General features: G+C 57.8%; 2 protein-coding genes across 8 annotated transcripts in view; both read left to right on the top strand.

Annotated features, from left to right (window-relative positions):
• The window catches only part of HPN (hepsin), a 32,191-nt gene extending 26,372 nt beyond the window's left edge, over positions 1-5,819 (top strand). For 4 of the 6 annotated variants that reach the window (XM_039512271.1, XM_039512270.1, XM_039512269.1 and 1 more), the window contains 3 exons: positions 3,514-3,656; positions 3,743-3,907; positions 4,175-5,819. In XM_039512271.1, coding sequence (XP_039368205.1) covers positions 3,514-3,656; positions 3,743-3,907; positions 4,175-4,213 — 347 coding nt within the window. In that variant the 3' untranslated portion in view covers positions 4,214-5,819. Of the gene's footprint in view, positions 1-830; positions 934-3,513; positions 3,657-3,742; positions 3,908-4,174 lie in introns of those variants that run through there. The other 2 variants (XM_039512272.1, XM_039512273.1) reach the window with 2 other exon arrangements.
• Positions 5,820-10,188: 4,369 nt separating this feature from the next.
• Positions 10,189-17,541, top strand: LOC120390290 (sulfotransferase 2B1-like). 2 transcript variants are annotated; one of them, XM_039512829.1, is made up of 7 exons: positions 10,189-10,238; positions 14,909-15,051; positions 15,648-15,856; positions 16,110-16,236; positions 16,565-16,659; positions 16,847-17,027; positions 17,216-17,541. In XM_039512829.1, exons 2-7 carry the CDS (start codon positions 14,916-14,918, stop codon positions 17,323-17,325), a joined length of 858 nt encoding a protein of 285 aa, XP_039368763.1. In that variant the 5' UTR covers positions 10,189-10,238; positions 14,909-14,915; the 3' UTR covers positions 17,326-17,541. The 2 variants fall into 2 exon arrangements, with proteins under 2 accessions (XP_039368763.1, XP_039368764.1); XM_039512830.1 differs by lacking the exon at positions 10,189-10,238 and adding an exon at positions 12,706-12,792.
• Positions 17,542-24,366: the final 6,825 nt, after the last annotated feature.

Raw genomic sequence — 24,366 nt, 5'->3', positions numbered from 1 at the left:
GCTCTGCACGCTGCGTGCCCACAGGCATTGCCCTTGCAGCCCCCCCCCCTGCCCCCGGCCATGGTTCCCAGCCAATGGGAGCTGCAGGGGTACTGCCTGCGGGTCCCTGATCGCCCCTGTGCCTAGGAGCCGCAGGGACATGCCGGCTGCTTCCGGGAGCAGCGCAGAGCCAGGGCAGGCAGGGAGCCTGTCTTAGCCCTGCTCTGCCGAATGGACTTTTAACGCCCGGTTAGCGGTGCTGACCGGAGCTGCCGGGTCCCTTTCCCACCAGGGGTTCTGCTTGAAAACGGGCTGCTTAGCAAGCCTAGCCTGCCCCCAGCCCCCAGTAACCAGGCTTTTGGTTCAGATGCCATTTAGGGTCATCAGGTCCCCAAAAACCAGGCACCTGGCAACCTTAAATGGCACCTGGACACAGAAACCAAAACCTGGGTAAAACTGGATGGGTAGCAATGCTAGGCCCCGCCCATGAGGAGGGGCTTCCCATGATGTCACCCAGAGCAACCCATAATATTCCGACCCCAAGAACCAACTTCAGGAAAGCCCGCCCCCATGGTGGCACAGCACCCCGGAGGTCCCTCCTCTATAGGGATGGGTGCCAGTGTTCAGATGCCGGTGTGGATGCCAGGCAGGTGAGGTGCCAGGGTTCAGGTGGAGGCACATAGTGAGCGGATGGGGGCGGAAGGTCACAGTTCAAGTGCCAGGGCAGGTGCTGGGGGAATGGGCAGCGTATTCCAGGCAGATTTGGGGCCGGAGTTTGGGGATGGGGGCTCCTGGAAGTTGGTTGCAGAACCAGACCCAAAGTCCTCAGTCTTCAGGGTCTGTTTTTATAGGAATCCATCCTCACGTAAGTCTATGGGGTTGGCCTCGTCATGCTGGTCTCATGTTTGACGTGATAGTCAATCACACAGATGGCACAGCAAGGATGGAATGACAGTAGGTTATCTTGTTCTTCGGCCCTCCTGTCCTTGGGTTAATTGTGGGTAGATTCTAGTATGCCCTCAAGGTTATCAGGCTATCTCAGCCACTGCATTCTTCAGCCAAAGAGTCTTATTTTAAGGCTGGCAACTCAACCTTTAATCTTTCATTTCTTATTCAATCGCACAGACAATCACACTCACACACCACGGTGTATCCTGTCACATCTGCATTGTATCACCTACCCATCCTTTACCATAACCAGTCTAAAATCAGTGGGGAATGGCAGACTTCAATAAGTCTATTCACTTGTTACATCTAAAAGGAAACAAACAAGAGAAATATGCAAATCTGGGGAGGGTTCACAAATATTACTCAACAAAGTTGTACCAGCCATAAAGGCCAGCTGTTCTCTTGTTAGTTTTAGAACAAACTCCGCCTCTGGATGTGCTTCTACAATTAACAGTGACCTCGTGAAGCTGATAGGCAACTTCAATTAACACAGATCAGCAGCATGGCTGAGAAAAAATTCAGGCCAAATTCTGGGTCTGCTGTGGAGTCACTTTGCCTTACATTTCCCATATCAGAAATATATCAGTCACAGAATCATAGAATCTCAGGGTTGGAAGGGACCTCAGGAGGTATCTAGTCCAACCCCCTGCTCAAAGCAGGACCAATCCCCAACTAAATCATCCCAGGCAGGGCTTTGTCAAGCCTGACCTTAAAAACCTCTAAGGATGGAGATTCTACCACCTCCCTAGGTAACCCATTCCAGTGCTTCACCACCCTCCTAGTGAAATAGTTTTTCCTAATATTCAACCTAAACCTCCCCCTCTGCAACTTGAGACCATTGCTCCTTGTTCTGTCATCTGCTACCACTGAGAACAGTCTAGATCCATCATCCTTGGAACCCCCTTTCAGGTAGTTGAAAGCAGCTATCAAATCCCCCCTCATTCTTCTCTTCTGCAGGCTAAACAATCCCAGTTCCCTCAGCCTCGCCTCATAAGTCATGTGCTCCAGCCCCCGAATCATTTTTGTTGCCCTCCGATTGACTCTCTCCAATTTATCCACATCCTTCTTGTAGTGTGGGGCCCAAAACTGGACCCAGTTCTCCAGATGAGGCCTCACCAGTGCCGCATAGAGGGGAATGATCACGTCCCTCGATCTGCTGGCAATGCCCCTGCTTATACAGCCCAAAATGCTGTTGGCCTTCTTGGCAACAAGGGCACACTGTTGACTCATATCCAGCTTCTCGTCCACTGTAACCCCTAGGTCCTTTTCTGCAGAACTGCTGCCCAGCCATTCGGTCCCTTGTCTGTAGCAGTGCATGGGATTCTTCCGTCCTAAGTGCAGGACTCTGCACTTGTCCTTGTTGAACCTCATCAGATTTCTTTTGGCCCAATCTTCTAATTAGTCTAGGTCCCTCTGAATCCTATCTCTACCCTCCAGCGTATCAACTACTCCTCCCAGTTTAGTGTCATCTGCAAACTTGCTAAGGGTGCAGTCCACACCATCCTCCAGATCGTTAATGAAGATATTGAACAAAACCAGCCCCAGGACTGACCATGGGGCACTCCACTTGAAACTGGCTGCCAACTAGACATGGAACCATTGATCACTACCCGTTGAGCCCGACAATCTACCCAGCTTTCTATCCACCTTATAGTCCAATCATCCAGCCCAGACTTCTTTAAGTTGCTGGCAAGAATACTGTGGGAGACCATATCAAAAGCTTTGCTAAGGTCAAGGAATAACACATCTACTGCTTTCCCCTCATCCACAGAGCCAGTTATCTCCTCATAGAAGGCAGTTAGGTTAGACAGGCATGACGTGCCATTGGTGAATCCATACTGACTGTTCCTGATCACTTTCCTCTCCTCTAAGTGCTTCAAAATTGATTCTTTGAGGACCTGCTCCATGATTTTTCCAGGGACTGAGGTGAGGCTGAATGGCCTGTAGTTCCCCGGATCCTCTTCCTTCCCTTTTTATCAATCAAGTCCAAGAGAAATATACCAATTATCAATGTAGTCCAACAATGGATGCTGGGTGGGAGGGGCAGGGGGGAATATGCCAGGCGGGCAGTGGCTGGGTTCAGGTGGGGGGCAGATGCCTGGCAGGCCTGGGCCACGTTTAGATGGGGGCGGGGGAAGCTAGGTGGGCGGGAGCTGGGTTCAGGGGAGGGGCCAGGTTCAGATAGGGGCTGGAAGCTAGATGGGTAGGAGCTGGGTTCGGGATGGGGGAGCACATGCCAGGCAGGCAGGGGCCAGGTTCAGATGGGGGTGGAAGCTAGATGGGTGGGAGCAGGGTTCGGGGTAGGGGGCACATGCCGGGCAAACGGGGCCTGGGTGCAGGGGTGGGTGGATGCTGTGTTCTGGGTGGGGGAAGAAGCAAGGTGGGCAGGGACTGGTTGTGGGCAAGTGGATGCCAGGGGGGCAGGTAGGGGGCAGATGTGGGGCAGGCAGTGGCTGGAATTGGTGGGGGGGAATGCTGGGTGAGTGGGTTATTTGCTGGGTGGGCGGGAGTTGGGTTTGGGGGGATGGATGCAGGGCAGGTGGGGGATGGGGACCCCATGCCCACTCTCCCCTGCATCTCCCCCAGGGCAGCAGTCTGGCATCCTGCAGGAGGCCTCCGTGCCCATCATCAGCACCGCTCTGTGCAACTCGCCCGAATACTACAGCAACCAGATCCGCCCCCGCATGTTCTGCGCTGGCTACGCTGAGGGTGGCACCGACGCTTGCCAGGTGGGACTGGGCGGGGAGGGGGGCCCGGGTGGGCAGTGGAGGCCAGTGCTAGGGCACTGACCCTTTCCCTGTCTCCCTCCTGGCAGGGTGATAGCGGGGGTCCCTTTGTGTGTGAGGATGGCATCTCCCGGACCCCACGCTGGCGGCTCTGCGGCGTGGTCAGCTGGGGCACCGGCTGCGCCCTGCCCCAAAAGCCGGGGGTCTACACCAGGGTCGGCGCCTTCCACGACTGGATCCACCAGGCCATGAAGGTGTGTGGGGCAGGGATGGTCCCTTCAGTTATCCCCTTCAGTCTATTCCCCCCTGAGGTGGGATCGAGGTGGGATCCCCTCCCAGGTGGGATCCCCCCAGTCTGCCCCCCCTTCCCTCCTACTCTGCGCCCCCCCCGCCCCGAGGCAGGAGGGATCATCCCTCCAGTGTATTCACAGAGGGGTGGGATTGCCACCCCCCCGCCTCGTTCCCCCAGGTCTGTCCTGCCCAGCTGTGCCAGCCCCTGATGCCCGTCTCTCTCTCTGCAGACTCACTCCCTGGCCAGCGGGATCGTTTCCCAGCTCTGACCCCTGCTGCCCAGGTTCCCGCGCAATGGAGTTATGCCACCCCGCCGGCGCCAGCCCTCCCCTCGCCCCCCACGCCAGACAGACGCCGCCCCCTCCATTCCAGCCACCAGGGGCAGATGTTCCTGTATGACCCACTGGACTTGGCGACCTGACAACCTTCGACCTCTGACCCCACGGCGCCTTGTCTGCATTACTGGAATGAGAGTGTGGGTGGGGGGCTGGGGAGGATCCACCTATCACAGTGCAGTGTGGCCCTTTAAACCTCCACCCACCAATGGTGGACTTGAAGATCCACCTATCATAATACAGAACCGGCCCCTTAAGATCCCACCTACCAATGGGGGGATTTGAAGCGCCAGCCCTTTAAGCCTGCACCCACCAATGGGTTCTTTCTGCTAGAGCCCAGCTACCAATAGGGCTGCTCCATGGCCTGCTAGAGTTCTTCATCCTGTGGCAAGGCGGGGGGGGAGGGGCTGGAGAAGAGCTTCTCTGTGATTGGTTAACAGTGGTGGGCGTGACTGCATAGGCCACACCCTCTGCTGTGCATCAGCCAACCAGGGTGGAGCTACCTGGCTTTAACCCCTGCAGTTCTGGGCAAGAGCAGCCCCATCAGCCTGGGGTGCCCCAGTGCCAGCAGCTCAGCCCTGTGGTTGGTGGGATTAGACCCTGACCCGCAGCCTGGGAGGAACCAGGGCACAGCCCGGGGGGGGCTGAGACAAAGCCCTTTGTGGGGTGGAATAGACCCTGACCCAATACACAGCCCTGGGGGCTGCTGGACACCTGGGGCCAGAGCTGATGCCCCAAACCAGGACAGAGCTTCCCCCTGCCCCAGCAGGGCCCCACAGGGAGGGGCTGCTCACCCCTGCCGGGCTGCCCCCTTCTCAGGGGCGCACACACCTCCAGGGGCTGGGAGCCTCCCTCCCAGCACCGAGTCCAGGGTTGCCAACAGCAAATCCCCCCCCACCCCATAGCGCTCCCATGGGCAGCACTGCTCCCACCTCCTGTGATCGCCTGCCCCAGCAATGGGTCCCGGGGGGCTGGGAAGGGACCAGGGCTCCCCTTGCATCCATGCGGGGCCCCAGGCTGAGCCCCCTGCAGTGTATGGAGGGACATAGTGCAGCGAGCCCCGGGCTGGCTGGCACACAGCCTGCTCGGCCGGTCGGGGCATTGGTCAAGGGAGTGGACGTGGGCTGGGAGCCCCATAGCAGGGATGGGGGAGGGCAGAGGGAACAGCTTGGCTTAGAGAGGTGAATGTGCACATAGAGCAGGGCCCATCCCCTCCAGCAGGGGGACACACACACCCTCACACACCCTCCTGCATCCCTGCTACACAAATTCTCACAGATCCCCCCCGCACCCCCTAATCTGTTGCTAATCCCCAGCCCTGCCCAGCGGGTGACACCGGCGTGTTGTGGCTCAGGTGGCAGAGCCCAAGCTGTAATTTTTCACCCGGCTGCTCCCTGCACAATCCGCTGGGGGTGGGGGCTGCCTGTACATAGCGTATTGCATTAGCTCCTCTCCCCCATGCCTTGGGGGCGAGTTTCTCCTGTTGTATATGTTTGCACAGTGATCGCTGCAATGAGAAATAAACACCATTTTGATTAGAGACACGTCTGGTACTCTGTACCCCCCCTCCCCCCACACTCCAGAGCACATTTGGTTGGGAGATCACCAACCAGGGCTGCCTGGGGGGGGGTGGGCAAGTGGGTCAATTTGCCCCAGGCTCTGGGCCCCACAGGGGCCCCCACGAGAGTTTTTCGGGACCCCTGGAGCGGGGTCCTTCACTCGCTCCGGGAGCCCCGGAAAACTCTCGCAGGCCCCGGGCCCCAGAGCTTCTTCTGTTCTGGGTCTTCGGTGGCAATTCGGCAGCAGGGGGTCCTTCCGCCACAGGACTCGCCACTGAAGTGCCCCGAAGACCCGTGGCGGGGGGTCCTTCTGCCCCGGGACCCGCTGCCGAAGTGCCGGGTCTTCGGCGGCAATTCGGCGGCGGGAAGACCCCAGGCCCCCTGAATCCTCTGGGCGGCCCTGTCACCAACCCTGGCAGCGAAGGCCTTGGCTGCCAGGGTGCCCAGGGCTGCGTCGCTGTGGCCTGGGGACGGAGGTGGGCAGCTGTCCCAAGTTTCCACCTGCCAGGCAGCCGGGCGCTGAGACAGCTTTGCCATGGCACCGACCGTCCTGCACTTCGCTCAGCTCGTGTCCTCGGCTCTGCTGTAATACAGGGCTAGCCTGGCTCACCTCATCTGCCTTTATAGAGTGGAAGGCCAGCAGGGCCCGATGGGATCAGCTAGTGCGACCCCCCGGCCTCACGCAGGCCACAGAACCGTCCCACAATCATTCCTAGAGCCGTGGTTAGAAAACCACCACCCCGTCTGGACTGAATTCCCCCTGCAGACTCCCCCACTGACCAGATCAAAGGTTAATCACTCTCTGTGAAGGTCTGTTGCTCTGGAGCTGCTCTGTATGAAGCCAGCCAGGACTCTGAGGTGGCAACTCCCTTCAGGGGACGCTACCCAGGGCAAAAAGTCTCACAATCACAGACTATCAGGGTTGGAAGGGACCTCAGGAGGTATCAAAGCAGGATCAATCCCCAGACAGATTTTTACCCCAGCTCCCTAAATGGCCCCCTCAAGGATTGAACTCACAACTCTGGGTTTAAGCAGGTCAATGTTTCTCCCACTGAGTTAGTCCTCTCCTCCTTGGCTTTGGCCTTCCTGGTCTGACCTTGGAGCATCCAGCATCCCTGTACACTTCTCCTTCGCGGTTCCACCTGGACGGGACCCCTGGGGAAGCCAGAGGGCCCTGCAACCCCACTCTGCAGCCAGCTGTGACTCCCAGCCAACGTAAAACAAAAGGTTTATTACCTGACAGGAACACAGTGTAGGACAGAACTTGTTAGCACAGGAATCAGTGACTTTCAGCAAAGTCCATTTTGGGGGGGACCCTGGGCTGGATGCCCTGGACTCCTCCCCGTGAGTCCCCAACAACAGACTGTCCAGCTTCCAGGGGCCCAGCCTCCGACACACCCTTCCCTGGCAAAGTGTCACCTGGTCACATCCCCCTCCTGGGTCTCAGGTTACGAAAGGCATCAGCCATCACTTATGTGCAGGCAGCTGGAGCCTCTTCATTTGTCCTGAGGGCTTCAGCAAAAGTCAGGCCCCCTTATTCCCACCACCTAGGCACTGATGCAATACATGGGGAAACTGAGGCACACACAGTATTCATACAAAACAGTAAGACTCACAGGCTCACATACAACATAGCAAGGGAAAGCCCCCCACTTTGTCACACTTTCGCCCAGGCTGCGGGAGGGACGCTGGGTGAGCTTGGCCGAGTTATGGCTTTGCCCCGTGCCTCAGTTTCCCTACCCATGACAAGAAGTGCTCTGGACAAGCGCCGTGTGCGGCTTAGGCCCTGGGCATGGCAGTGCCTGGGCCGCCAGCTTCCATGGTCATTAAAATCGTAGAACAGACCCTGACACCCAACCCACAACTCACAGGCCGTGCGCCTCTCCCAGCTCACTGCTGCCCAGCCCCTCCGGCCCCACTCCTGACACAAGGCTGAGGTGAAATGAGGCACCCGGCATCCCCCATGCACCTCTTTCCATCATTACACACCTGGGGGGAGCCCCCAGGCAGCCCAGAGACAAATCCCTCCCCCAGCCAATCAAGCCCCCCAACACCACACCGGCTGCCATGTGGCCACCTGCACCCTCCCGAACCTCCCACAGTCCTGCTTGGCAGAACCGTAACCCTTCAGCACCTGCTCTCCAGTTGCATGGGTGTCATCTCAGCTTGTTGTCAGGGAATTGTATCATTCTTTGGCCTCTTACGCACGCTGTGTGGTGCTCACCTGGGGCAGGGTCATGCTCGCTCTCCCGGCATTCTGTGCAGCAGCCCCGTTGCAGAGAGGGGGCCACTGAGAGACGGAGGTGAAGGAACGTGCACAAACTCACAAGGAGGCTTGAGCAGAGGCCAGGCTAGAACCCAGGAGTCCTGGCTCCCAGCCCCACACTCTAAGCCGTAAACCCCACTCCTTGCCCAGAACTGAGGATACAACCCAGGAATCCTGGGTCCCACTCCTGGGCTGCACGGTGCTGCCTCTGCCTCTATAACGCCATGTGTCCATCCTGTACAGCGCAGAGCACATCGGGCCAAGGCTGGGCTGGGATCTAGGCAGCGGTGCTGGAACAATTTGTATCGTGGGGGTGCTGAGAGCCATTGAACCCTGGATATGATGGAAACCACTTCAAGCCGTGGGGGTGGGACGGGGACTGGGAGGGAAGGGCGGTCGCGGCAGCACCCCTGCACTGCTAGTTCCAGCACCTATGGATCCAGGGCAGAGTTAAGGGGATTTCAGGCAGCACCTTCACTCTGCATTGCCAGGAGAGTCAGTGCTCAGCCCTGTGACTGTGTCTCAGCTCAGCTTGACCCTTGACCTGGGGATTCACAGGGCTCTGGGGGCGATGCCCAGTCTAGTACTTGGCGTAGGAGCCGTTTCCCCAGCACGGGGAACCCAGAGGGTCTGATTCCACCCAGCTGAGCGGGAGCTGGGGTGGGTCTGGCCCTGCCTTAACCCTTTGAGTTCTCAGGACAGCCTTTGGGGGGAGGGGCGGTTCCTCAGTCCTGGGGATGGATGGGCCCAGCCATGGGCAGAAGAGTGGAGGTGGGGGCAGCGAGGGTGAGCTAAAAGTCGGGGTGACGAGCGGGAGATCGACTCCAGTGACTCCAGTGGAGTTACTCCTGATTTACACCAGGGCACTAACATGCCAAGGCGCGGAGAACACACTTGTTGCACCAGCTGTTCTACTGCACCTGTCTTTGTCTTTGAACATAGGAAGCGGGAGGGCAGCTGGAATCTGGGTAGGGAGTAGTGGGGGGGGTGAGCTGTGGGGGAGGGGCTGGAAGCTGGGTAGGGAGAAGGGGGCTGGGCTGTGATTAGGGGGCTGAGAGCAGGGTAGGGAAGAGGAGGGGCCTGAGCTGTGATTTTGGGGCTGGAAGCAGGGGGAGCAGTGGAGGGGATTGTGAGCTGGGAGAGGCCTGGGACATGGTTGTAGGTCTCAGAGCAGCAGGAGGGGGCTGGGAGCCGGGGAAGGAGCTTGGCCGTGGATGGGGGGCTGGGAGCCAGGGGAGGGGGTCTGAGCTGGGATGGGGCACCACCAAGTCCTGGCGTTATTTCCTGGGTTAAGAAAATCCTACTAAACAGAGACGTCCCGATTCCACCCCCGGTGCAGCCCCCCGGCCCGCCCCAGGCCCACACTGCCCCTTCCCCGGCCCCTGCCTAGCTCCCCTTCCCCCGCCTTTTCTGCCCCCCTCCCCCCGGGCGGTGGAACTACCACACACCTGGGGGCCAGGAGGTGGAGGGTGTGGGGAGGGGGAAGAAAGCAACAGAAATCCTGGGTGCCGAGTGCGGTGCGGGAGGACAGAGCTGTAGCAGGTTGGGCACCGAAGGGTTAATGCTGGTGCCAGGGTGGGGAGGCAGGAGCTGGGCCGGAGCCTGGGACAGAGGCAACCCAGACCGGACCTGTGGGAGCTGGGGCGAGTGCCTGGGAATTCCCAGCCCAGAGCCCCCTGCTCCCCCGAGGAGATCTTGGCCCCTTCCCAGCATCCAGAGTCGCTGCCCAAGCTGGGGGCAAATCCAGAGCCACCCCAAGGGGCTGCGGTGGGGGGGAGCTGTAGTGACTGCAATGGGATCACTCCTGATTTACACTGGGGTAGCGAGAGGGGAACTGGCCCCGTCACTGCAATGGGATCACTCCTGATTTACACCGACTGTAGCAGGCAGTGACCTTGCTGCGGCCCTGAAAGGGTTAAAACCAGCCCTTGGCGAGGGCTGGGGCTGAGAGCCAAGAACAGGCCAATTGGGGGGAAGCCGCCACAGCTGGGGCCACACCCAGGTAGGAGACAACTGGCCCTATAAAAGGGCTGTGAGCCAGGACCTGGGTCAGTTTCACTCTAGCTCTTGGGAGAGAAGGACCTGGCACGGCACATCCCATCCCCAGGCTGAGGCCTTGCTAAGGCCCAAACAGGTACTGGGGTTGCAGAGGTGCAGCCCAGGGTTAGCAGAGGCAGCTGGTCCACCCCCCAGCAGTGCTGAGTGGTTTACAGCCTGCCGTCTGCCCCAGTGAGCAGGACTAGATGATGACTGGCCGTAGCCACTGAGGCAAGATGGGGCTAGAGGGTTGGGGGCTCCCCTGGGAGGGGAGACCCAGAGTGGGGGCACTGCAAGGGCCTGGGGTACAGGTGGGACATGGGGCCTGAGGCAGGTGAGCCACCAGCCTGCAGTGGGTGTTCGGGGCTGAAACGGAGCTAATTCCCAGGATCACCAGCGAGTGCCACTGCTGTGCTGAACCGGCGAGTCTCAGCTCCTACACCAGGGCAGCAAGATGGGGATTGGCCTGTGACTGCAGTGGGGTTGGGGGGGGCAGAAGGATCCATTCAAATCTGCACTTTGGAGCCTAGCGGGGTGGAGGAAGGGGGAAAAGTGGACTCTGGGCTGGGTGTGAAGCACGGGAGAAGCAGCTCTAAACCCAGCAGGCTGGTTCAGTCCCTGAGGAGCAGGAAGCCTGGTGGCCAGTCGGGGACTAGCTGGCTCGGCTCCAGGTGCGCCCTCACCGGGAACACTGCCTGCACTGCTGGCTGCCCCATCTCCCAGGGGGTACAGGGGGTTGCAAAAGGGGCAGAAAAATGCTGAGGGGGGTGTCAGAGCTTCCGTGGGAGGGAGGGGGGAGATTCTAGCCTGGGACGGCTCTGCTTGGAGGAGAGGCGGCTGCGCGGGGGTGATGGGCGTCTCTGACTCCTGCCTGGGGTGGAGACCGTGACTAGGGACACGTAACACAAGGACCAGGGGTTGCCCGACAAAGCTAAGGAATCTCCCCTTTGCCCGGCTCACCGCCGACCTGTGCCCCTCCCTGGCTGGGCTGGTGTAACCGGTTCAAGGGCGCACGGGGTGAGCGCCTGAAGGACAGGACCTTTGCTGGCCACTGGGCAGGATGTAGCCCCAGGCTCTGGGGGTCCCTGCACCTCTCACCAGCAGAAGCCGGCAGGGTCACCCCGTGACTGCAGCTCGGGGAGCGTTGTCAGACAGGATCCCAGGCTGGGTGGACCCTGGGCTGACCCGGCAGGGCCCTTCTCAAATCCCCTCCCAGCTCCTGCCCCATCCACAAGGGTCCCTAGCCTGACCCTTTCCCCGCCCAAGGGTGTGTTCCCCCAGGATGCCCCAGCTCTGATCCAGCCCCAGGACAGGGCCTGGCTGGCCCCATGGGATGGGGAATGGGACACAGAGGGTGCAGCCAGCTGGGATCTGGTCCCTGGCAGGCTCAGGCAGAGGCAGTGCAGGGATCAGCTGTATCCCTAGGGTGGAGACATCTGCAAACCCACAACAGGCACCAATCAGTGCCCCCCGGGGAGATGCTGAATGGGCCACGGGGCCTGAACTCCCAGTTCCCCATGGAGGGGCTGACATGGAGCAGGGCTGGGCTGTGATTAGGGGGCTGAGAGCAGGGTAGGGAAGAGGAGGGGCCTGAGCTGTGATTTTGGGGCTGGAAGCAGGGGGAGCGGTGGAGGGGATTGTGAGCCGGGACAGGGAGGAGGGGCCTGGGACATGGTTGTAGGTCTCAGAGCAGCAGGAGGGGGCTGGGAGCCGGGGAAGGAGCTTGGCTGTGGATGGGGGGCTGGGAGCCAGGGGAGGGGGTCTGAGCTGGGATGGGGCACCACCAAGTCCTGGCGTTATTTCCTGGGTTAAGAAAAAACTACTAAACAGAGACCTCCCGATTCCACCCCCAGTGCAGCCCCCCGGCCCGCCCCAGGCCCACACTGCCCCTTCCCCGGCCCCTGCCTAGCTCCCCTTCCCCCGCCTTTTCTGCCACCCTCCCCCCGGGCAGTGGAACTACCACACACCTGGGGGCCAGGAGGTGGAGGGTGTGGGGAGGGGGAAGAAAGCAACAGAAATCCTGGGGGCCGAGTGCGGTGCGGGAGGACAGAGCTGTAGCAGGTTGGGCACCGAAGGGTTAATGCTGGTGCCAGGGTGGGGAGGCAGGAGCTGGGCCGGAGCCTGGGACAGAGGCAACCCAGACCAGACCTGTGGGAGGTGGGGCGAGTGCCTGGGAATTCCCAGCCCAGAGCTCCCTGCTCCCCTGAGGAGATCCTGGCCCCTTCCCAGCATTCAGAGTCGCTGCCCAAGCTGGGGGCAAATCCAGAGCCACCCCAAGGGGCTGCGGTGGGGGAAGCTCTAGTGAGTGCAATGGGATCACTCCTGATTTACACTGGGGTAGGGAGAAGGGAACTGGCCCCGTCACTGCAATTGGATCACTCCTGATTTACACCGACTGTAGCAGGCAGTGACCTCGCTGCGGCCCTGAAAGGGTTAAAACCAGCCCTTGGCGAGGGCTGGGGCTGAGAGCCAAGAACAGGCCAATTGGGGGAAGCCGCCACAGCTGGGGCCACACCCAGGTAGGAGACAACTGGCCCTATAAAAGGGCTGTGAGCCGGGAAGTGGGTCAGTTTCACTCTAGCTCTTGGGAGAGAAGGACCTGGCACGGCACATCCCATCCCCAGGCTGAGGCCTTGCTAAGGCCCAAACAGGTACTGGGGTTGCAGAGGTGCAGCCTGGGGTTAGGCAGAGGCAGCTGGTCCAGCCCCCACCCCCCAGCAGTGCTGAGTGGTTTACAGCCTGCCGTCTGCCCCAGTGAGCAGGGCTAGATGATGACTGGCTGTAGCCACTGAGGCAAGGTGGGGCTAGAGGGTTGGGGGCTCCCCTGGGAGGGGAGACCCAGAGTGGGGGCACTGCAGGGGCCTGGGGTACAGGTGGGACATGGGGCCTGAGGCAGGTGAGCCACCAGCCTGCAGTGGGTGTTCGGGGCTGAAACGGAGCTAATTCCCAGGATCACCAGCGAGTGGCGCTGCTGTGCTGAGCCGGCGAGTCTCAGCTCCTACACCAGGGCAGCAAGAGGGGGATTGGCCTGTGACCGCAGTGGGGTTGGGTAGGGGCAGAAGGATCCATTCAAATCTGCACTTTGGAGCCTAGCGGGGTGGAGGAAGGGGGAAAAGTGGACTCTGGGCTGGGTGTGAAGCACGGGGAGAAGCAGCTTTCTAACCAGCAGGCTGGTTCAGTCCCTGAGGAGCAGGAAGCCTGGTGGCCAGTAGACAGCAAATTGCTTAGCTCAGCTCCAGGTGCGCCCTCACCGGGAACACTGCCTGCAGTGCTGGCGGCATTTGGTGGGTAGAGGGGGTTGCAAACGGGGCAGAAACATGCTGAGGGGGGTGTCAGAGCTTCCGTGGGGGCGGGGGAGATTCTAGCCTGGGACGACTCCGCTTGGAGCAGAGGCAGCTGCGCGGGGGTGATGGGCGTCTCTGACTCCTGCCTGGGGTGGAGATCGTGACTAGGGACACGTAACACAAGGACCAGGGGTTGCCCGACAAAGCTAAGGAATCTCCCCTTCGCCCGGCCCACCGCCAACCTGTGCCCCTCCCTGGCTGGGCTGGTGTAACCGGTTCAAGGGCGCACGGGGTGAGCGCCTGAAGGACAGGACCTTTGCTGGCCACTGGGCAGGATGTAGCCCCAGGCTCTGGGGGTCCCTACACCTCTCACCAGCAGAAGCCGGCAGGGTCACCCCGTGACTGCAGCTCGGGGAGCGTTGTCAGACAGGATCCCAGGCTGGGTGGACCCTGGGCTGACCCGGCAGGGCCCTTCTCAAATCCCCTCCCAGCTCCTGCCCCATCCACAAGGGTCCCTAGCCTGACCCTTTCCCCGCCCAAGGGTGTGTTTCCCCAGGATGCCCCAGCTCTGATCCAGCCCCAGGGCAGGGCCTGGCTGGCCCCATGGGATGGGGAATGGGACACAGAGGGTGCAGCCAGCTGGGATCTGGTCCCAGGGCAGGGCCTGGCAGGCTCAGGCAGAGGCAGTGCAGGGATCAGCTGTATCCCTAGGGTGGAGACATCTGCAAACCCACAACAGGCACCAATCAGTGCCCCCCGGGGAGATGCTGAATGGGCCACGGGGCCTGAACTCCCAGTCCCCCATGGAGGGGCTGATGTGGAGCAGGGAGGGGGGGTGACTCAGGTGGGCTAATGATGGGCTACAATGAAAGCAGCCCCTCCATGGGGGTGAATGACAGGATCTGCCCCACACCTGCCCCCTCCACTCCCACACCAGACCCCGGGCACCTGACCCAGCTGGGAAGGGGCACAGGGACCTGCCTGGGACAGGGAGCTGCCCCAGATGACAGGCCCTGGGGGATTAAAGGCACCAGCTCTCCCCAGGTCCAAAGGTCCCTGCTGGCCAGGGCGCGCCCAACAGAGCCTCCAGAGGCTGAATGGCACCAGCCCTGCCTGGGCCCAAGCCTAGCTGGGGAGGACGCCGGGAGAGCAGAGTGCCTGGGCCTATTGCATAGCCCAAGAGCGGGCTCCCACCAGAGGCCCGGGGCTGTTCTCCCAGCCGCAGCCACCAGCACAGGCCCTAGAGTCATTCTGGGAACATGCCAAGGAATCGGCTCAACCAGTGCTGAGATGCAGCTGGCTCTGGGGTGGGACAGCCAAGTAACACCCTCACCCTGAAGTATGGTGCCCCCTGCTGAGCCTCTGCCCTGTCCCTGCACCACAGCGCCCCTACTGAGCCCCCCGCCCTGCCCCCTGCAGCACAATGTCCCCTAGTGTCACACAGGGGATAGCACTGACGCTGGGAGGTCTGTCTCTGTCCCAGCCTTGCCATGGCACATAAGTACTTCATCTACAAGGGGATGCAGTTCCCACGCCTGGATTACTCCCTTGAGGTACTGAGCTACGTGGAGAACGAATTCCAGGTGCGGGATGACGACGTCTTCAACATCACCTACCCCAAGTCAGGTAAGGTGGGTGTGTGGGTGAGATCCTGACATTAGATGGAAACACCAAAGCTGGAAGGTTGCAACATCACACGACCTCATTTCCTAGATGTCTGAGCCTGGGCTCACATGGCTCCAGCCCAGAGGGAGACCAAGCAGGCTGCTCCCTGGGGGTCCAACTCGCCCACCTGGTGCTAGGCTGGCTCTCGGCAGATGTGCTCTGATCACAGGCTTCCCCCAGAGCCGCTGGCAGCGCCAGGAGACCCCTGACACAGAGGGGTTTTTGAGGCCCGGCTTGACAAAGCCCTGGCTGGGATGATTTAGTTGGAAATTAGTCCTGCTTTGCTCAGGGGGTTGGACTAGATACCTCCTGAGGTCACTTCCAACCCTGAGATTCTATGAAAAAAAGTTGATTTTTAGCATCTCAGTAAATGTGGTGTGGGGGTTGGGAACCAGGACTGCTGGGTCCGATCCCCAGATCTGGGAAGGGGAGTCTGGTGGGTTCAAGCAGAAGGTCTGGGAGCCAGGACTCCTGGGTTCTCTCCCTGGCTCTGGGAGCAGAGGGGGACCTAGCAGGTTGAGGGGTTGTTTCAGGCCCATTAACCCTTTCATCCCCAGGCACTAACTGGATGCTGGAGATTCTGAGTCTGATCCGTTGTGGCGGGGACCCCAGCTGGGTGCGCAGCGTGCTGAACTGGGAGCGGGCGCCCTGGGTGGAGAATGTGCCGGGGCTGGAGGTTGCCCTGAAATACCCCCCGCCCCGGCTGCTCTGCTCCCACCTCCCTGTCCAGCTCTTCCCCAAGTCCCTGCAGCGCTCCAAGGCCAAGGTGAGAGGCAGGGGAGCAGGGGCTGCGGGTCGGGATTGAGGGGCACCGACAGGGCTGTGTGTCGGGAGGGGGGTGAATCCAGGGTTGCTGCTGGGTGTGAGTTACAGCGAAGGAGCAGGCAGCGGGGTGCGGCGAATCCTTCTCCCTCCAGAGAGGGTGGGGAGGTGACGGCCCGGGGTGGGTGGCTAATTGCTGGGTTCACTTGGCATCCCCCTCCCCTGATTGGTAGTGACCCCCCCTCTCCTCCCCCCAGATCATCTACACCCTGCGCTGCCCCAAGGACGTCCTGGTCTCGCTGTACCACTTCTCCAAGCTGGTGCACCTCTTCAGGGACCCTGGCTCACTGGACTCCTTCCTCGAGGACTTCCTGAGCGGGAACTGTGAGCAGCACTCGGAGGTGGGGGGGGGGGGCACTCTGGATCCGGACGCCTGGGTTCCAAGCAAGTCACAAGTGCTTCGAGTTTGTGCATCCCCAGCCAGCTCTGAGCAGCCCTTTGCCCAGGACCTGGCACAGCTCAGAGCCCCCCTCCCCAAACAGCTGCAGCACAACCAGGGGTCTGCAAACATTGCTGACCTCCAGCCCCGCCTCTCCTCCCAGTGCCAGGATAGAACCCAGGGGTCCCAGGCCCCTGCAGTCCCCAGCAGACCAGGGTGGAGGGGCCGGGTGGTGCCAGCTCTGGAGTCACTGTGCCACTCTCCCCTGCACAGTGCCCTATGGCTCCTGGTTCGACCACGTCACCGGCTGGATGGGGCTGAAGGGCAAAGAGAACTTCTTCTCCATCACCTACGAGGAGCTGCAGCAGGTAGGGATAATCCCGCCCCCTGGGGGCCGCGCTCACACTTAACCCCGCCCCAGGCAGCCGACGTAGCTTGTGGCCAGGGCCCTCAGAGGTACCAGTTTGTCTGGACCCAGTGGGGAGCAGAACCTGCTGGGTGGGGAAACTGAGGAACCCCCGATCCCACCCTTCACGGCAGTGAGTGTCTCCCCAGGACCCGTGGGACAGCGTGCGGAGAATCTGCCACTTCCTGGGGAAGGAGCTGAGTGAGGAGCAAGTGGCCGCGGTGGTGGAGAACGCCTCCTTCCAGAGCATGAAGGGGAACAAAATGTCCAACTTCTCCCAGCTGAGGGATGAGTACATGAAACACCAGCATGGGGGGCTCCTGAGGAAAGGTGAGTCCAGGCCTGGGCTAGCAGGGGCTGTAAGTTGGGGCTGAGGGGCACCAGCAGAGCTGCGTGAGGCAGGGCCAGGAAGTAGGGGGCTTCAGGTCAGGCATGAGGGGTGTGGGTAGAGCTTGCAGGGGCAGGGCTGGGGGTAGGGAGTGAGGGGCACCCTAGACTATGTTCCCTGTGGTCCGCAGGGATCTGCGGTGACTGGAGGAACCATCTCTCGGAGGCACAGAGCCAGCGATTCGACACCGTTTACCGGGAGCGGATGCAGGGTCTGGGCATGACCTTCCCCTGGGACTGACGGCCTCGCGCCTGCCACATCTGCACCTGCAATACACCGGCCCTGTGCCACCCACATGCTGCTGCTCTTACCTATCTCCCAGGGCACAGTAACAGCCCTCCTGTGTACAATACTATAAAATCCCGACTGGCCAGAGACACCAAAATCCTTTTTTACCTGTAAAGGGTTAAGAAGCTCAGGTCACCTGGCTGACACCTGACTCAAAGGACCAATAAGGGGACAAGATACTTTCAAATCTTGGGGGTGGCGTAGGGAAAGGCTTTTGTTTGTGCTCTTTGTTTTGGGTGGTTTTCGCTCTTGGGACTAAGAGGGACCAGACATCAATCCATGTTCTCCAAATCTTTCTGCACAAGTCTCTCTTCTTTCAAACTTGTAAGTAACAGCCAGGCAAGGCCTGTTAGTTTTATCTTTGTTTTCTCAATTCGTAAATGTTCCTTTTGCTAAAGAGTTTACCTCTGTTTGCTGTAACTTTGAACCTAAGGCTGAGGGGGTTCCTCTGGGCTCTATGAATCTGATGACCCTGTAAAGTTATTTTCCATCCTGATTTTACAGAGATGATTTTTACCTTTCTTTAATTAAAAGCCTTCTTTTAAAGAACCTGATTGATTTTTTTTTCTTGTTTTAAGATCAAAGGATTTGGCTCAATGTTCCCCAGGGAATTGGTGGAGGAGTCTCTCAAGGCTACCCAGGGAAGGGTTATAGTATTGGGGAGGGAGATATTCTGGGGGGGAGGTAGACAGAGTTTCCCAAATGACTGATTAACAGTTTGGGTGGTGGCAGCAACCAGATCTAAGCTGGTAATTAAGCTTAGGGCTTATCATGCAGGTACCCACATCTGTACCCTAAAGTTCAGAGTGGGGAAGGAACCTTGACAGGGTGTCAGAGCGGTGGGATCATTTTAAACCAAAAGTCATAAGATTCTTTTTAGCTGCTTAGAAAGCAGAGCTGAAGGCAGAGGTGTTGCGTTCCTTAACAAGGGTCTTTGTTAAGGAAGGTTTCAAGCTGTGAGCAAGCAGCTGGTAAAAAGAACTTACAAGCTGAATTGTGGAGTTTTTTTGGGTTTTTTCTCTACCTCTCTGGTATAGTGAGTTTTAACTAAGCAGCCCTGAGCTGGGTGCATCCCAGTTTCAGTGAACTGCAGAGGGGGTGTGACCTAGCAAAAGAAAGCAGGAAAATAAGTACCAGTGACGCCTCTAATAAACTAGAGCTGGCCAGACTGGAAGCCACAGTGCGAGCAAATGAACACAAGACTGATGGAGAGGGAGGAGGCTGCCCACAGGGGAGCTATGGAGCAGAAGGAAAGAGATGAAGCATGAACTAGAGTTAGTAAGGGCTAGGCAGGATATACCAGACAGCCCTAGCAACCCCTCTCCAGGTACCGCTTCCCATCCCAGAAAATTCCCCACCTACAAGGCAGGCGATGATACAGAGGCCTTCTTAGAAAACTTCAAAAGGGCCTGCCTTGGGTACAGCATCTCTACAGACCAGTACATGTGAGCTGAGGCCGCAGCTCAGTGGACCCTTAGCAGAGGTGGTGGCTGAAATGCCTAAGGAACACATGAACAGTTATGAACTTTTTAAAAACAAGGCCAGAATCAGAATGGTGCTAACACCCGAGCATGCCCCTCAGTGGTTCAGAGCCCTAAAGTGGAAACCTGATGAGGCATTTTCCTGGCACGCCTACCACATTGGAAAAAAATTGGGATGCCTGGATATCAGGATCAAGCGTTAAATCTCCAGAAGAGCTGTCTTTCCTAGGGCAAATGGAGCAGTTCCTAGAGGGTTTTCCTGAGGAAATAGAAAGGTACATCCTAGATGGGAAGCCCAAAACTGTAACCAAGGCGGGGGAGATTGGAGCCAAATGGGTGGAGGTGGCAGAAAAGAAGAAACTAGTAGTAGTTGGGGCAAATACCAGACAGGGCAACCCAAAACAAAACCCTATCACCGGGGCAACCCAAGGCCTCACCTCCATCCCAAGGAAAACCCCAGACACCTTATCACCCCACCACCCATCTCCTGCAACCCACCTCGCCAGGGCTGGTGCAAGGATGTTTCATGCCCTAGGTGAAACTTCTACCTTGCGCTGCCCCTGCCCTGAGGTGCCCCACCATGGCTGCTCCCCCTATCCACCCTGAGGCATCCCCTCCCCTGCGGCAGCTCCCCACCCTGAGGCACCCCGAGCACACCCTCGCTGCTTCACTTCTCCCCCCTCCAAGGCTTATGGTGCCTAAGCTGATTGGTGCCACAAGCCTGGGAGGCGGGAGAAGTGAAGCAGCCACCGTGTGCTGGGGAGGAGGCGGGGCAGGGGTGAGCTGGGGCAGGGAGTTCCGCTGGTGCGGCCTCCCCCCCCTTACTTGCTGCAGGTGCCCCTCCCTGTGCTCCCCTGCCCCAGTTCCCTCTGCCTAAATGCCGGCGGCGACAGGGGCGGCCGAAGATCCAGCCACCGCGGTTGCTGCCCTAGGTGACCGCCTAGTTCACTTAAATGGTTGCACTGGCCCTGCACCTTGCCCCAGTGACCAGTCAGCTGGGCGATGTTTCAAATGTAATGAGCTGGGGCGTGTGAAGGCCAATTGCACCAAGAACCCCAACCGACTGCAGTTCATTATGCCAGAGTCACACCCAAGGTCCACAGACCCAGATGCCTCCCAGGTACCCTCAGAGCAAAGGGAAACTGTGAGTGTGGGCGGGAAGAAGATTATCATGTGGAGGGACACTGGAGCACAAGTGTCAGCTATCCACCAATCCCTAGTGGACCCCAAATTCATCAACCCAGAAGCCCTGGTGACAATTCAACCCTTCATGTCAAACTCTTTAAACTTGCCTACAGCCAACTTGCCTGTCCAGTACAAGGGCTGGTCAGGAATGGGGACTTTTGCCATCTATGATGATTATCCCATTCCCATGCTTCTGGGGAAAGATTTGGCCAACCATGTGAAGCTAGCCAAGAGGGTGGGAAGGGTCACCCACAGCCAGGCTAAGCCAGCTTTCATATACCTAGCCCTGTTCCTGAGCCATCCACCAGGGCCCTGCCTGTGTTACCAGAGACCCAGACAGCTGGTGGAACTGGATCCCCTGCCAACAGCTGCAACAGCCGTAGTGGATCCAATTCCAGAGACCAGCCAAAGCCAGTCCTGGAACTGGCAAAGCAGCCAGCACCAGAACCGTTGCCAACACTGAGTCCAGCGCTTGCAAACCCATTTACAACTCCAACGCCAGAGGGCACCAGTGAGCCTGAACTGGCAGAAGCAGCAGATAACCCTACCCAAGAGGCTCAGCTAGAGCCTGAAATACCACCTAGTGCACCAGCGGAAAGCGGTTCACAGTCAACAGAAACAAGATACTTTCAAATCTTGGGGGTGGGGTAGGGAAAGGCTTTTGTTTGTGCTCTTTGTTTTGGGTGGTTTTCGCTCTTGGGTCTAAGAGGGACCAGACATCAATCCAGGCTCTCCAAATCTTTCTGAACCAGTCTCTCATATTTCAGACTTGTAAGTAACAGCCAGGCAAGGCCTGTTAGTTTTATCTTTGTTTTCTCAGCTTGTAAACGTTCCTTTTGCTAAAGAGTTTACCTGTGTTTGCTGTAACTTTGAACCTAAGGCTGAGGGGGTTCCTCTGGGCTCTATGAATCTGATGACCCTGTAAAGTTATTTTCCATCCTGATTTTACAGAGATGATTTTTACCTTTCTTTCTTTAATTAAAAGCCTTCTTTTAAAGATTGGGTTTTTTCCCCTTGTTTTAAAATCCAAGGGTTTGGATTGGTGTTCACCAGGGAATTGGTGGCGCACTCTCTCAAAGCTACCCAGGGAAGGGTTATAGTATTGGGGAGGGAGATATTCTGTGAGGGAGGTAGACAGAGTTTCCCAAATGACTGATTAACAATTTGGGAGGTGGCAGCAACCAGATCTAAGCTGGTAATTCAGCTTAGGGGTTCTCATGCAGGTCCCCACATCTGTACCCTAAAGTTCAGAGTGGGGAAGGAACCTTGACATACCCCCTGAGGCTGCCTCACTGGGCTGGGTTGTGTGACCAGCAGGGGGCAGCACCCACTCATGGGCACCCATAGGGCAGATCTACATTTTTACTAATACGTGTGAACAAAGAGTTTCTTACTAAGAGGCAAATCATAGAATCTCAGGGTTGGAAGGGACCTCAGGAGGTATCTAGTCCAACCCCCTGCTCAGAGCAGGACCAAACCCAACTAAATCATCCCAGCCAGGGCTTTGTCAAGCCTGACCTTAAAAACCTCTAAGGAAGGAGACTCCACCACCTCCCTAGGTAACCCATTCCAGTGCTTCACCACCCTCCTAGTGAAATAGTGTTTCCTAATATCCAACCTAAACCTCCCCCTCTGCAACTTGAGACCATTGCTCCTTGTTCTGTCATCTGCTGCCACTGAGAACAGTCTAGATCCATCCTCTTTGGAACCCCCTTTCAGGTAGTTGAAAGCAGCTATCAAATCCCCCCTCATTCTTCTCTTCTGCAGGCTAAACAATCCCAGTTCCCTCAGCCTCTCCTCATAAGTCATGTGCTCCAGCCCCCTGATCATTTTTGTTGCCCTTCACTGGACTCTCTCCAATTTATCCACATCCTGCTTGTAGTGTGGGGCCCAAAACTGTTTTGCTACCTTTAAAAACAATTCAAGGTAAAGGAAGCACAGGGCGAGGCAGGTGTGTCACAGGGTGTACTTGGTGGCTAAGTCCTTGCTGGCAAAATGTGCCACCTTAATTGAATGCAGAAGTAAGTGATTGACGATCACTTACAAGAAGCTTTTGCAGAAATTAAAAGGACAGTGTTTGGAGGGGAGTAAAGGCTTGGGAGTTGTGGAAATGTTAAAAGGTAACAGGTGTGGTGTTACAAGAAGGGAATTTGCAGTTTGATAATAAAACTCAGTTATGTAAATGTAAATATACGGGCAACTTGGTACAGTCACATGGGGTGGAACCCTGGTAGTTAAACAAATTATACAAGGGAGTCAGGTGGCTACTACTACCACTATGGGGTTTTTTTTGTCCCCAGGAGCCTTTACAGCTATTCTGAAGGAAAATGGGCCCTTTTCCCACAGGAATGGCTTGTAAATATAATTTAATCAAAATCGCTGAAGGATTATAAGGGGTTTCCATTGAAACGTGACTGTCTCCGATTGTACAAGAGGGGAATGTAATCTGGGTACAGTTGTGTAAAAATAATGAAAGCAGTGCGAGGGGTGTTGGGCAAAAAATAGTGTGTGTGTGTGTGTGTGTGGTAATTATGTGAGGTTATAAGGACCTAAACCAGCACTCATGGCTTGTAAAATCCTGTTTGTAGGTTTAAGATGAATTGGGTTGGTTTTGTTCTTTTAAATTAAAAACAAACAGCGCCACTAAAACTCCATAGAAACTGCTATAGAGGGAGATGAGTCTGGCTGCAGGGGGCTAGACTCAAGGTACCTGAGTGAAGCAGGGCTGGGGAAAGGCAGAGGAGCTGGGGAGCTCCAGCCTGGAAAGCCCCAGGCTGCGGCCTAGCATTGGGCTAACAGGTACTGGGGGTTGCAGAGGGCAGCCCAGGGGCAGGCCAAGGCAGCAGGCCCAAACCCAACCTTGCCAGTGATGAGTGGCTGATACTGCAGCCTGCCCCAGTGTGTGTGGGCTAGACAAGGACTGGCAGTAGCCATACACTGAGGTGAGGTGGGGATAGAGGGTGGGGGTTTCCCAGGGATGGGAGACCCTGAGAGAAAGGGGTTACTGGCAGGGGGCAGCACCCCATGTAAAAGGACACTGGGTCCAGGGAGGGACACGGGGGCCAGAGGACAGGCGGATCACCGGCCTGCAGAGGGCGCTCCGGAGCTGGAACCAAGCTAATTCCCAGGAGAAACCAGCAGGAGGCGCCGCAGGGGTGAGTCCGCTCCTCTACACATACGGACAGCGACACCCCCAAGTTGTGGTTATGAGACAAATGAGGACTTTAAGGATTTGTCCTAGGAAGATGCGCCTCTCATTTCCCTCCTCCTCTCCCCCTGGGAATTTGGCACTGTCAGTATGTGGTGTATGGATTGAAGGGGAGGGGGCATCACACCTCAGTGAAAAATGTCAAATGGATCAGGACATATTGCCTGGTATTCCCTAGGCTATGCCATGATCGATGACAGTGGGAAACCCAATCATCAGAACATGTGGCTTGTCACAGAGGGCCCAAAAACCATATAACCCTCTGGTCTCCTGGGGTGTTTGGGTGATGGGGTCCCACAATTTGGATGTGATGTTACCATGGGTAATCATAAGGGTACCTGCACAGAGGAAAATCCCTGGGTGTGCAGTTGTTACGGACACATCACAATGGGGATAACGTCTCCCCTGGGACGCCGGCTCTGTGATAATGTAACCACTTTGCAGAATGTAACCCTACAGGTAATATGGATGCCAAGGTGGGAAAATCTGGATTTAAGCTGGCTGCAGCCTGGAGCTGGAAATACCCCCCTGTTGGGCAAAGGTGTGGAAGCCACTGTGGAAGCAGGTGCAACCAGCACTTTTCAATGGGTCTTTCCCATCCATAACACGGAGGGGGTGGCACACCCTAGAGAATGGTGAGTGGACCGGGTACCAGGGCCGGCTCTAACTTTTTTGCTGCCCCAAGCCAAAAAAAAAAAAAAAAAAAAAAAAAGCGTTGTCCTGCTGAAACAACCCCCCATCCCGAGCGCCGTGCCACCCCGCCGAAACAATCCCCCCAGCGCTGGCCCGCCCTGCAGAAACAAACAACTGCCAAGCACCGCCTGGCCGCAACAAACAAACAGAAACCCTGGAGCGCCGCCTCGCCAAACCAACCCCCCCCCCCCCCCGAATGCTGCCCCGCCACCCGAAGACTAGCCGCCCCTTACGTGGTGCTGCCCCAAGCATGTGCTTGGTCGGCTGGTGCCTGGAGCCGGCCCTGCTGGGTACACCCCAGCTGCAGCACATCCATAGAAGGGTTGAAGCAGCAATTTCAGTGGTGGGTGAGGGGACACCCATGGATTTATTACTGGAAAAGGGATTTGTGGCAGCAGCAACCACGGGGTCGGGTGTGTGGAATTT

This window comes from Mauremys reevesii, linkage group 24, assembly GCF_016161935.1.
Source record: "Mauremys reevesii isolate NIE-2019 linkage group 24, ASM1616193v1, whole genome shotgun sequence".
Lineage (NCBI taxonomy): Eukaryota > Metazoa > Chordata > Testudines > Geoemydidae > Mauremys > Mauremys reevesii.
This window is presented reverse-complemented; position numbering and strand designations above follow the sequence as displayed.